This window comes from Chiloscyllium plagiosum, unplaced genomic scaffold (assembly GCF_037043375.1).
Source record: "Chiloscyllium plagiosum isolate Xiang-an unplaced genomic scaffold, Cpla_swu_hap1 HiC_scaffold_18, whole genome shotgun sequence".
Lineage (NCBI taxonomy): Eukaryota > Metazoa > Chordata > Chondrichthyes > Orectolobiformes > Hemiscylliidae > Chiloscyllium > Chiloscyllium plagiosum.
This window is the reverse complement of record NW_028270156.1, coordinates 3,039,636-3,052,248: the sequence shown is the minus strand read 5'-3', so window position 1 is coordinate 3,052,248 and position 12,613 is coordinate 3,039,636. Positions and strand designations below refer to the sequence as shown.

Here is a 12,613-nt window from a genome sequence, read left to right as displayed (position 1 = left end):
TCTAAATTTATATAAAATAAACTATCTTTTATCACTGTTTTTTACAGTTTAATAACTCTTGTTTCTTCTTCTGTTGCTGACGGCTTGAAGGAACGATTAAAGGTTGGAACTTTTTAAAATTAAATACTGTACACCTTTTAAAGCTTTGCCTAACTAAGCTTCTGAGTAATTCTTGTATGGGGTGGGCAGGAATATAATGTCATGTGTTTTGAAACTTTAGTGCTTTTGCTGTCCTTCCTATGTGTTCCATTGTAGGCAAGAAATGGTCATTTGGTAATCGCTAACAATTATTTTAATGTTGGGATCTTTGCCTTCGGGCTGGAAGGATTTTTCTTGTCATCCACTCAGTTATTTCAGTTGGGTAACTTTAGAATTTCAATAATGATGATGAAACAGAGTGCAGCAATGTTCAGTTACTTTAGAAATGGAGTCTGATTTTAATTGTTAGTAGTTTAGAACATAGAATGTTACAGCTCAGTACAGGCCCTTTGGTCCCGATGTTGCATCGACCTATGAAACTAATCTGAAACCCATCTATCCTACACTATTCCATTCTCGTTCATATGCCGATCCAGTGACCATTTAAATGCCTGTAAAGTTGGCGAGTCTACAACTGTTGCAGGCAGTGCGTTCCATGCCCCTACTTCTATCTGAGTAAGAAAACTACCTATGATATGGGGTGGCATGATGGCTCAGTGGTTAACACTGCTGCCTCACAGCGCCAGGGACCTGGGTTCAATTCCCGCCTCAGGCAACTGTCTGTGTGGACATAGACTTCTCCCCGTGTCTGGGTGGGTTTCCTCCGGGTGCTCCAGTTTCCTCCCACAGTCCAAAGATGTCCAGGTTAGGTGAATTGGCTGTGCTAAATTGCTCGTAGTGTTAGGTGCATTAGTCAGGGGTGAATGTGGGGAATGGGTCTGGGTGGATTATTCTTCGGAGGGTCAGTGTGGACTTGTTGGGCCGAAGAGCCTATTTCCACACTGTAGGGAATCTAATCGCATATCTGTCTCACATCTATCGCCCTCAATTGGAGTCTCTGTCCACCCCACCGTGCTAGCCATCACCATCTCAGGAAAAAGGCTCTCCCTGTCTATCCTATCTAACTCTGATTATCTTATGTTTCAATTAAGTCAGCTCTCAACCTTCTCTCTAACGAAAATAGCCTCCAGTCCCTCAGCCTTTCCTCCTAAGACCTTCCCTCTATATTAGGCAACATCCTAGTACAAATTCTCTGAACCCTTTCCAAAACTTCCACATCCTTCCTATAATGCGGTGACCAGAACTGTGTGCAATACTCCAAGTGTAGCCCCACCAGAGTTTTGTGCAGCTACAGTATGACTTCGTGGCTCTGAAACTCGATCCTTCTACTAATAAAAGTTAACACACCATATGCCCCCTTAACAACCTTATCAACCTGGGTGGCAACTTTTGAGGATCTATGCACGTGGACACTGAGATCCCATTGCTCATCCACACTACCAAGCATTTTACCATTAGCCCAGTACTATGCATTCCTGTTACTCCTTCCAAAGTGAATCACCTCACACTTGTCCGCATTAAACTCAATTTGCCACCTCTCAATCCAGCTCTGCAGCTTATCTCTGTCCCTCTGTAACCAATAACATCCTTCAGCGCTATCCACAACTCCACCGACCTTAGTGCCGTCTGCAAATTTACTAACCCACCTCCTACGCCCTCATCCGGGTCGTTTATAAAAATGACAAACAGCAGTGGACCCAAAACCGATCCTTGTGGTACACCATGAGTAACTGAACTCCAGGATGAACATTTCCCATCAACCACCACCCTGTCTTTCAGCTAGCCAATTTTTGATCCAAACTACCAAATCACCCTCAATCCCGTGCCTCTGTATTTTGCGCAATAGCCTATTGTGGGGAACCTGATCAAAGCCTTAATGAAATCCATACATATCAACAACCTCATCCACCTGTCTGGTCACCTTCTCAAAGAACTCAATAAGGTTTGTGAGGCACAACCTACCCTTCACAAAACTGTTGGACTATCCCTAATCAACTTATTCCTATCGAGATTATTATAAATCCTATATATATTATATCCTTTTCCAACACTTCACCTACAATCAAAGTAAGGCTCACTGGTCTATAATTACCAGGGTTGTTCTGACTCTCCTTCTTGAACAGGGGAACCACATTTGCTATCCTCCAGTCTTCTGGCACTATTCCTGTAGACAATGATGACAAAGATCAAAGCCAAAGGCTCGGCAATCTCTTCCCTGGCTTCCCAGTGAATCCTCAGATAAATCCTAAGCAGCCCAGAAGTTTATCTATTTTCACACTTTCTAACACCACCTCCTTCTGAACCTCGATTCCATCTCGTCTCGTAGTCTGTTTCTCCCTATTCTCTCGACAACATTGTCGTCTTCAAGTGTGAATACTGGCGAAAAATATTCATTTAGCGCTTCCCCTATCTCCTGTTCCTCCACGCACAACTTCCCATTACTGTCCTTGATTGGCCCTAATCTTATTTTAGTCTGTTTTTTATTCCTGACATACCTATAGAAAGCTTTGAGGTTTTCCCTGATCCTACCTACCAAAGACTTCTCATGTCCCCTCCTGGCTCTTTTTAGCTCTCTCTTTAGGTATTTCCTGCCTAACATGTTACACTCAAGCACCCTAACTGAGCCTTCATGTATCATTCTAACATAAGTCGCCTTCTTCCTCTTGACAAGAGATTCAACTTCCTTAGTAAACCACGGCTCCCTCACTCGATCACTTCCTCCCTGCCTCACAGGTACATACTTATCAAGGACATGCAGTAGCTGTTCCTTGAACAGGTTCCACATTTCAATCCAAAAGAGAAAATGCTGGAAAATCTCAGCACGTCTGGCAGCATCTGTAAGGAGAGAAAAGAGCTGATGTTTAGAGTCTAACTGACCCTTTGTCAAAGCTAAAAAAAAAGGAGAAATAGGGAGGTATTTATACTAGGTTGAGAGAAGGGGAGTCATGGATCCAGAAGCAAAGGTAGCAATAAAGAGGTGATAATAGTGCATAGAGAGATTATAGGGAGATTAGGAGCTGTGAATGACCAAAGCTGAAGCCAGTGCTGTGAGACAAAATATGTGGGGGATGGGTGAAACAGATGCAAAATAAAAAGCAGGGGAGAAGGGTAGCAAAGGGGGAAGAGGAGAGGAAAAAGAGAGTGGGGAGCGAGAGAAAGAGACACAATCAAAAAATGTGGTGCAGAACAATGAAAAAAAATTTAAAAATGGAAAAATAAAATAAATGAAATAAAATTATGGAGCAGAATGAAAACTGAGGGGTCGAGATGGGATAATCATCTGAAGTTGTTGAATTCAATGTTAAGACCGGCAGGCTGTAACGTGCCTAGTCAGAAAATGAGATGCTGTTCCTCTAGTTTGCGTTAGGTGGGCAGTAACGTAACAGGTTGAAAATAACTGAAATGGTTAGGTGAGTATTTAGGGTGAAGCAGTAACTAGTGGGATGGGGATTGGGGGAGCTTTCATCTCCTGTCTGTGTCCTGTCTGTTGCCTCTAGTGTCAATTTGGGTGTCTGAACTGTCAATATCAGATCAGCAATAGCCAAATAAAGCTGTCTGCAACGTGAGCTTTTCCCCAGACGTTGTCTCTCCCAGTAAATTTGTTCTCCATTATGAACTTGCCATATGGTCCATGACTAGAGATTGAATTACTTTTACCTCAACAATAGCTAATTAATAGATTCCTGAAAGAATTATTGCTAGCAGTGAGATGCCTGTGTTTTTCAGTGAGAAAAGGGCAAATAAAACTAAGATGGAGCCTTCAGTAAGCGTCGTTTATTGATTATAGAGGCAAATGTGTTGAGCATCATCAAACGAAACAGTGGCTTCGACTCGTTTTGAGGAGTTTTTGAAAATGTTGCTTCCGTTTACGTAAAACATGAGTCATCCCCTTTTTATTGACACACAGGCAATCCAAAGTTGGTGAGGTTTAATAAAATAAACAATTTTTTGCTTATGCATCCAAATATAATTTGAGCTCCCAATGATTGTAATAGATGATGTAATAGAATATGGGCATTCAATGGCTGGAAAGGTTTAAAGAAGACAAATTAATATATTTTCAATTGCTTTCTCTTAATTTGAAAATGCTAAGATTTTTGGTTCTCTTTCTCTTTGGAAACACACAGGATCATCCACGACCTGACTATGAGGCCAAGGTTCTGAATAAAGTTTTGAAGAAAGAACTCGAAAAGAAGGAAGAGGTATGAATGAACTTTCTAACGAGTAAGCTTTGCATTTTGTCTTTAGACTTGGTAAAATGTTTGGCAGTTTCCAAGTAGATCTTCGTACAGAATTTTTGTGTATGCAACTTCAATTGATTTGCGTATCTTTCCAAGAAAAATGATAGTTACTCTAGTTGTCTGTTGATTATTGAGTGCCTTTATTAAAATGCTTGATATTCATGGATTGTTTAATATAGTCCATTGTAACAATGCCAGTTTACATCTAAGATTAGTTTGAATCCTATCCAGTGTATTGAGCCTTCTCCCTGAGCAATTGGGAGCACAGCCCAGTATGAGACTGATGCTGCCTATTGTGATTGCTGGGAGATGTCTTGTCAAAAGCTGGTTAAATCAAGGAGAAAAATCTACTCTTTTTACACTAGGGAGTCTTTGAGTCGAGGATAATATACATTGTCGAATGTTTCACTGTTGATTGGCACATTCTCAACATGTCCTGAATGAGTTTGATGCTAAAGCTGTTTTAAAATGGATTTCACCATGTTGAGTCCAGGAGGAAAGTTTATCCCCTTTCATTCTCCTCCAAAAGAGAATCAATAAGTTAAATAACTTGGTTTTGGATCCCGTTGTAGTCTGTGATGATGCTGTGTGACTGAATGTAATCCTTCCTATGTGGTCCTTTTCTCTGCCTGACCTCAGAAGTCATCGGAACCAGTCGAAGAACAGCCAAACAAATGGAAAAACAGAGTTTGGTCTGCCATGGCCGGGGTGAAATTGGTACAAGTTGAAAATAAAACTGCTTATTCTTTTCTCCCAAGTTTGTTCAGAAAGACATTGGCCAAGCTTATTTACTTCAAAGCTATTTTTCATTGTAGTAAAGTATACATCTAATGTCAGCTCCTATTTCAACTCCATACCACAATACAATTAGAGCAAATAACTATTTGAGGTTCAGTTCACTGTCAGGAAATAGAATCAATGAAGAAATTAGTTTTCCTTGTTTAGGATGTTGGTTTAAAGTGCTTCCTTTTAGGATTACCAACATCCACTAGGGGTCATTGGTTTGGCTTGTATTTCTGACCCACCACGAAGGTCCCATTCATAACCGAGCTCCATTAATTAAGATGAAATGACTGTTCCACAAATGAATTAGTGATTTATTTAAACCAAAAATGATCTAAATTTTGAAGGAGTATAATCCTATTTGCAGTGCCAGTCTTTCTCAACAAGCTATACGTTTCCAAAGCTTTTTCACATTGTATCGAATGTATCTGATAGTTGGTAATATAGCAAATTTAGAATGGCTGTGCATGTGAGTGATTGTGTAGACACGTTTTAATTCAGTTTTGTTCCAAGTCACCTTGGTTTGGTTGCCACTGTGCATGTCCTAGTGACCTTTGTGCACCATGTGACGCATGACTAGTATTGTAGTAGCTTCATGTGTTGTCGTTACTCAGGGGCTTACATGTGCTAAGCTTCCCATTTTGATGTTTGTCCTCATTGATATCATGTATTAGTCATGTCAAAAAGCTTGAATTTGCATCCACCTGATAAGGCCTCTAAACAATACTGATGTCCTATAAATACTTTTAATGGAAAAAGTGACAACATAGCTGTCCCATGAATTAAAAGGAAAGTGAACTGGCAGCAATCTCCTCTAAAATCGTGAAGAGCTGAATGTGCGAAGCAACTTCATTCAATCATATAATTCACTACTTTAATTTGACATTCATACGTCAGAGTCATCAGAAAGAGGGGTAACTTATCTTTGTTTGGATGTTTATATGAAGTACTGATACCATCTTCATGTCTCTTTCTGCACGCACTTATGAATTTACAAAAAAGTTGATAGTAAAGGTGAAGGGACATACAGGGTATTTTGGACTGAAGAATGAAGCAGTTAAATGCTGGATAAGAATCTAATTGAGATGAGTGAGATTACAGATGCTCAAATCACAAATTGATACTGTTTAATAAGATCATTAAAAACCAATGCGATGTTGGAGTTCATTTAAGGAAGGATGACAGGGAAGTTATGTTAGACTTGTGTGGAATCTTGACCAGACCACCCTTGGAGAATTATAAAAGCTACTGGTCTCCATATTCTATATGAAGGCCCTGGAGAATGTGCTGAAGAAATCACAGGCTCGTTCTGAAACTTGGACATTGCAAGTATCAGGATAAACAGTCTGAGGCTGTTTTCTCCCAAAGCTGACCGATGAGTAAGCAGATGTTTTGGGGATTTTTTTTTTGGTTGGCAGTAACTTTGTTTTGCCTGAAGTGGAAAAATGTTTAGGTATAAATCTAACTATATCAAATTGGGTATTCAGGAGAAATGGTTTTAAAGAATGATGAGAATATAAAATATCTTGCTAAAGTAAATCACAGGAACAAATCAGGAGTGTGATGGAATACTTTCCACTTGACTGGATGGATGCAGCTCCAACAATATTAGAGGCTCAACACCAGCCAGGACAAAGCATCCCATCTGTTTGACACCACATCGACAAGCATCCATTTCCCCCCCATTGATGCTCAGTAGCATCAGTGCATACCATCTACAAGATAAACTGCAGAAATTCAACTTTGACATTACCATCCAAACTTGTGACCCCCGCCACCTTGAAGCACAAGGGCAGCAGATGTGTGAGAATGCCTGTTAAACACCTGACCACTAAAATATTGGTTAGACAAAAGCTAACCATCCCTTCCTAGTCAGATTTAGTTCCAGTTCCACTCCATGAACATCAGCAACCCTGGTTATAAATGTTATTGAATCAGAATAATGAGATATTATGATACACCTCTGAATCCTGGCCTCCTGGCTCACAGGTAGATATATTATCACTGCATAGGAAGAACCTTTCCACTGTGGGTTACAGATGGGTGACGAGTATCTGTCCAAATATCCCTTAACTCGCCTAGCACCATTACCCGCTGTCTAGTTATATTTGGTCTTGAGCATTCTAGACCCATCCGGTCAGATTTCATGTCGCCTGTGGGTTCCTGGCCAAGCTGCTCACCACCCTGGCATGGAACTATTACTATTCCTTCATTGAGTCAAAATCCTGCAACTCTGTCCCTAGCAGCACTGGACACGTCAGGAATGACAGAATTTCATGAAGGTAACTCATCACTATCATCTCCAGGGTAATTAAGTTTCGACAATGCATTGGCCCAGTCAGCAATGCCCACATTCAGTGAATGATACATTTAAAAACGTTATACAGCTTTGTATTCTTCATTTCTTTATCTGAGCTACCCTTCACTGAATCAACTTGTACATTTTAAGTTAAAAATCTCGCAATGCCGGGTGATAGTCAAACAGGTTTATTTGGAAGCACTAGCTTTCTATTGTACTGCCTCTTCAGGTGGTTGTGGAGCATAAGATCATAAGACACATAATTTAGAGCAAAAGTTTAGTGTGCTGCAACTGAAATTATATATTGAAAAAGACCTGGATTGTTTAAGTGTCTCATCTTTTAGAATGACCATGTTGGTTTCAGTTCTTTCAGATGTAATTCCCAGAACTTTTTAAAAAAAAAAAGTTACATTCTCAAGTGAACTTTATCTGAGCTGACATGCTACCTATTGTTAATGTATTGAAGGTGTGAGGTGCCCTGTGAGAGATTGTCTGTGCCCCAATATTCAGACTGATTCTAATCTAAAAAAGGATTTACAGAATCTTACAAGTGTTCATGCATTTTTTGAGCAAAATGTTATTCTGCAAGTACAAATTCACCCCACAAACCCCCGTGTGTGTTTGTGGGGGGGGGGGAAACGGGGTGCAGGTAGATAGTGGTGTGAATATCTGTGAGAGAGTATAACCAGTATAAGTCTGAGAGGGTGCATGTTTAGATGAGTGTGGGGTGATGTGTATCAGCAATTAGCTGATGCTGCCATTGTTTAGTTTACAGGATTAATGACATGAAGCAGTTTGTAACATCTAGTTCTCCATCTTCCTAAACTTCTCAAATGAATCAAGAATACGTGACAGTTGTTCATGTGTCTATCAGCTGATGCTTCAAACTTTCACCTTTGTATCTGTCCACTTTTCAAAATTAATTTCATCATGTTTAGATATGAAAGGTATAATCCTGACTAAAACTTTGTAAAATAATTTTGGAATTTTAATTATCGGAAGAAACCGTGAATCTGGTTAGAAGTCGACAGCTAACTTTGAGCTCTGTCCTTGTATTTTTTATAACAATAACACAGGCCTTCTAAGAAACTTCCATTTTCTATAGTATTCTAATATCATTGTTTATAAAATGAACTGCATGGAAGCTGGCTGATTTGTCTGCAGTTGGTGTTGTTCTGGGCGCAATGACCAATAAGTTCAAATACTTGCCAACAATTGAACAGAAACAGTGGCAGTGTCCAAACACCATTATCAACCAATGGGGAGAAAGATAACATTTAGCTGAAGAAACATTTGGTCTAGCCAAGGCTAAATACCTTGCACGCTATTTGATCACACTTGGACAGTTCAAGGTTGGGAGGCTGAGAGAGGAGAAAGAGAGCAGAGGTCCTTCATTGTTCTCCTGCAGGATGTTTTTCACCAGTAGTGGGAGGGGAAGTAAATCCCTCGGTACTCAGGTGATGAGGTTACAGAAGGCGGAAGAGAAAACACTGCAGGACGTGCTGGAGCTCGTTGGATGTATGTGTGTCTGCTGTCTCATTGACCGAGTGTCAATGCAGCATCAATCTGATGAAAGTACAGGTTTTCAGATATTTTCTAGTCCATAGTGCAAGAACATTTTACTATCTTTTAGGACAAACCATATTCAACAGACATAAAATCTAAGAAGCAATTACTTTCTCCAACTGTCCACCAAAATGTTGCAGACCTCGCTGTAAAGAAGGTCTCTGCCATTTGGCAGTGTTCTTGGTGCAGACAGGACTTTGTAATGAAACATTTCTCTTGGCATTGGAAGAATATGCTAGAGCAGGAATGAATTTTTTTAAAGGCAAAATTTCATGATCGTTAACATCAGCTTTTACTTCAGAGTTTTGAACATCAGACTTCTCCTGCAGCACACTAAAATGTACCATGGTGAAGTGAAATGTCTGGATCAAGGGGTGTGCACAGAGGGGACAGATGAAGCAGGGGAGAGGAGACTCTTGTGAAACACAAACTCCAGTGCAGACTAGTTAACTTGTTTCTGTGCTTCCGATTCTTTGTCATCTGTTCCACCCTTGACTTTTTAAGAAGTTGTTTAGAATGTTACAGTTAAAAGAAAGTATTATTAAAACACAGGAGTATGAGCTGCCAACTGGCAGTGTCAGTGAATAGGAGAATATGTTCAAGCCTAGATCAAACAACCGAGTGGAAAGGCCATTTATGTGGTGCAGGAGTCAATTATATCAAAGTGTCAACGTTAACTCAATAATGTCAGGATGAAATCTGATGGATTTCACAATTCCAATCAGACTGATTTTTCAGCAGAAGCTCCTGGCACCTTTTTGAGTTGAAACATTGCCTTGGGAGATTAACTCCTTTTTTTAAACTGGTTCTGTTTTGTGTTTAGACTGAAAAGGAGAAGCTGACTTGGAGGGATCGCACCCCAGCTTACGTCACCAATATCGTCTCTGTTCTATTTATGGTATGAATAGGAGTAGATATTTTACAAGCCTTGCTTTTCTATTTTAGATAACATTAATTAACTATGAGACCTTGTAACATGCACGTTTACATAGCACCAAACTGAGTTAGTCAAGAATTATGCAGCACAGCTGGACGCCATTTGGTCCATTGTACTTTTTTTAATTTGGCTCTTTTTCTTAGAGCTATCCAATTAATCCCACTCCCTTTTTTCCCTATGGCCATGCAAGTTTTTTTTCCCTTTCAAGTATTATTCAATTTCCTTTTGAAAGTTGCTCTTGAATCTGCCTTCACCAGATCATTATGGTTCACTGCTCAGATAATCATGTTCCTCTAGTTTTACTCTGTATTGGCAATTTATCTGAAAGCTGTGTCCTTCAATTGCTGGCCCTTTACCAGTGAAAATGCTCTCTGTTCCACACTACCTGAGCCCTCCATTTTAACTAAATGACTTGGGCTTCAACACACAGGTGCAGCAATAAATACTTTTAAAAACTTAACATTGCAATACTTCAATTGGACATTTCTTCATTCTAATTCTGCTGTAAAAAGCACACGCAAAAATGAGAATGAAAACTGACCCCAGAGCTAATGAGGATGAGTTTTGAGGAAATGTTAGAAAACCACAACAATTTGAAATGAAATTGGAAATTCCTCATTAATAACTTTTTAAAAGTAGCTGCACCTGGCCACATCCTGCTAAACTCTTAGCTTTCCAACTCAGGATCATCTTTAAAGTTCTCATTGCCACCTTAAAGCTCCAATGCCACCTTTACTCATCAGATTCCTATGATCAATTCTAATCCTCACTGATTATCCAACACCCTGTAAAATACTCCGATATCTTTGAGCACTATCTAACTGCAACTTGTTCAGCTGCTCACTTAGCCAACAATAAATACAGCAATTATCATTCTATGATTGAGAATACATTTAAATTTTAATAAACTTTGTTACTACGTGCTTTTATCACTTAATTTTTTCAAAAAAACTTTTAATTTTTAAAATTTCTCTTTGAGGCACAAAAGCTCTAGATTGTTAATTAAGATTATCTGCCTTCTCCAGATTGGCCTGACTTTTGCGATAGTCTTTGGAGTGATCCTGTACAGAATCTCCATTGCAGCAGCTATGGCTGTGAGCCCTGACCCTTATGCCAGAAACAATGTCAGGGTCATTGTCACGGCTACTGCAGTTATCATCAATTTGGTGGTTATTCTCATTTTGGATGAAGTCTATGGCTCCATTGCCAGATGGCTGACAGTAATTGGTAAGGACAAGCTCTTGATGTTACCTTTCATTACCACTCACTTTACCTAGTGTTACCGAAATGTTTTAGTTTTTAATGCACACAAATGGAATTGAGCAATTTCTAAGCTCTGTTTAGAAGCACATAGGTTTATAGAGTACAAGACCGTTCAGCTCGGTGCACGAGTTCATTTGCTAAATCAAATCAATTGGATTCCTCTTGCCCCAATGCTAATATTATCTACATATAAATAGCCTTTATTTGGGTGGCTCAGTGGTTAGCACTGCTGCCACACAGCACCAAGAACCAGGATTCCATTCACCCCTCAGGCGACTGTCTGTGTAGTTTGCACATTCTCCCCATATCTGTGTGAGTTTCCTCCGGGTGCTCTGGTTTCCTTTCACAATCCAAAAACGTGCAAGTTAGGGTGGATTGGCCATGCTAAATTGCCCATAGTGTTGGGACTACATGGACTAACCGTGGGAAATGCAGGGTTATAGGGATATGCTATGGAGATGGATCTGCATGGGATGCCCTTCAGAGCATTGGTGTGCACTTAGAACATAGATCATTACAGCACAGTACAGGCCCTTTGGCCCTCTATGTTGCACAAACTTGAAGCCTATCTCCTTACACTATTCCATTTTCATCCATATTTTCATTCCATTTAAATGCCCTTAATGTTGGTGAGTCTACTACTGTTGCAGGCAGTGCATTGCACATCCCTACTACTGAGTAAAGAAACTACCTCTGACATTGTCTTATATCTATCACCCCTCAATTTAAAGGTATGTCCCCTCGTGCTAGCCATCACCTTCCAAGGAAAAAAGCTGTCATTGTCCACCCTATCTAACCCTCCGATTATCTTGTATGTCTCAATTACGTCACCCTCGACCTTCACTCTAACGAAAACAGCCTCAAATTCCTCAGCCTTTCCTAGTAACACCTTCCCTCCGTACTAGGCATCATCCTGGTAAATCTTCTCTGAACCCTTTCCAAAGCTTCCACATCCTTCCTGTAATGCAGTGACCAGAACTGTACACAATACTCCAAGTACTCCAACTTGATGGACCAAGTGGCCTTTCTCCACGCTGTAGGGATTCAATGAGAAAACCTGTCATAAATATTGCAGCTTTTTCATTTATCTGCTATTAAGAACAAAGGCTAATACTACTTACCCTTCAATGCCTGTACCACCCCTTCCACTCACTGAATCAAGCAGTAGCATGCTACTGTCTGGTATTGTAATCATTGCCTCTTTTTTTTTTGATTTTGTTTCTTTGGATACACAAAATATTTAGAGACTCTCCGATGAAATGCTGACTATAAATAAATATTCATTTCCTCCCTTAGAGCAACGTGAACCCAAAAGAAACTTTGAATATTTACATTGTTAAATTCTGCATCTGTTATGATTGGTTGCCACCAGCCTTCAGTCATGCTGACAGATGAAATGACCCCCCCCCCCCTCATTTGTCAGTTGACAAGGATGGTAAACACAATGCGTTTTCACCTCTCACCCTCCATCCTCTGTGAAATTAT

General features: G+C 40.0%; 1 protein-coding gene across 15 annotated transcripts in view; it reads left to right on the top strand.

Moving 5' to 3' along the window:
- ano1a (anoctamin 1, calcium activated chloride channel a) overlaps window positions 1–12,613 on the top strand; it is a 228,939-nt gene that overhangs the window by 145,865 nt on the left and 70,461 nt on the right. For 6 of the 15 annotated variants that reach the window (XM_043705340.2, XM_087996249.1, XM_043705343.2 and 3 more), the window contains 5 exons: window positions 91–102; window positions 4,167–4,241; window positions 4,920–4,997; window positions 9,752–9,826; window positions 10,891–11,092. In XM_043705340.2, coding sequence (XP_043561275.2) covers window positions 91–102; window positions 4,167–4,241; window positions 4,920–4,997; window positions 9,752–9,826; window positions 10,891–11,092 — 442 coding nt within the window. The remainder of the gene's footprint in view (window positions 1–90; window positions 103–4,166; window positions 4,242–4,919; window positions 4,998–9,751; window positions 9,827–10,890; window positions 11,093–12,613) is intronic. The other 9 variants (XM_087996250.1, XM_087996246.1, XM_043705339.2 and 6 more) reach the window with 5 other exon arrangements.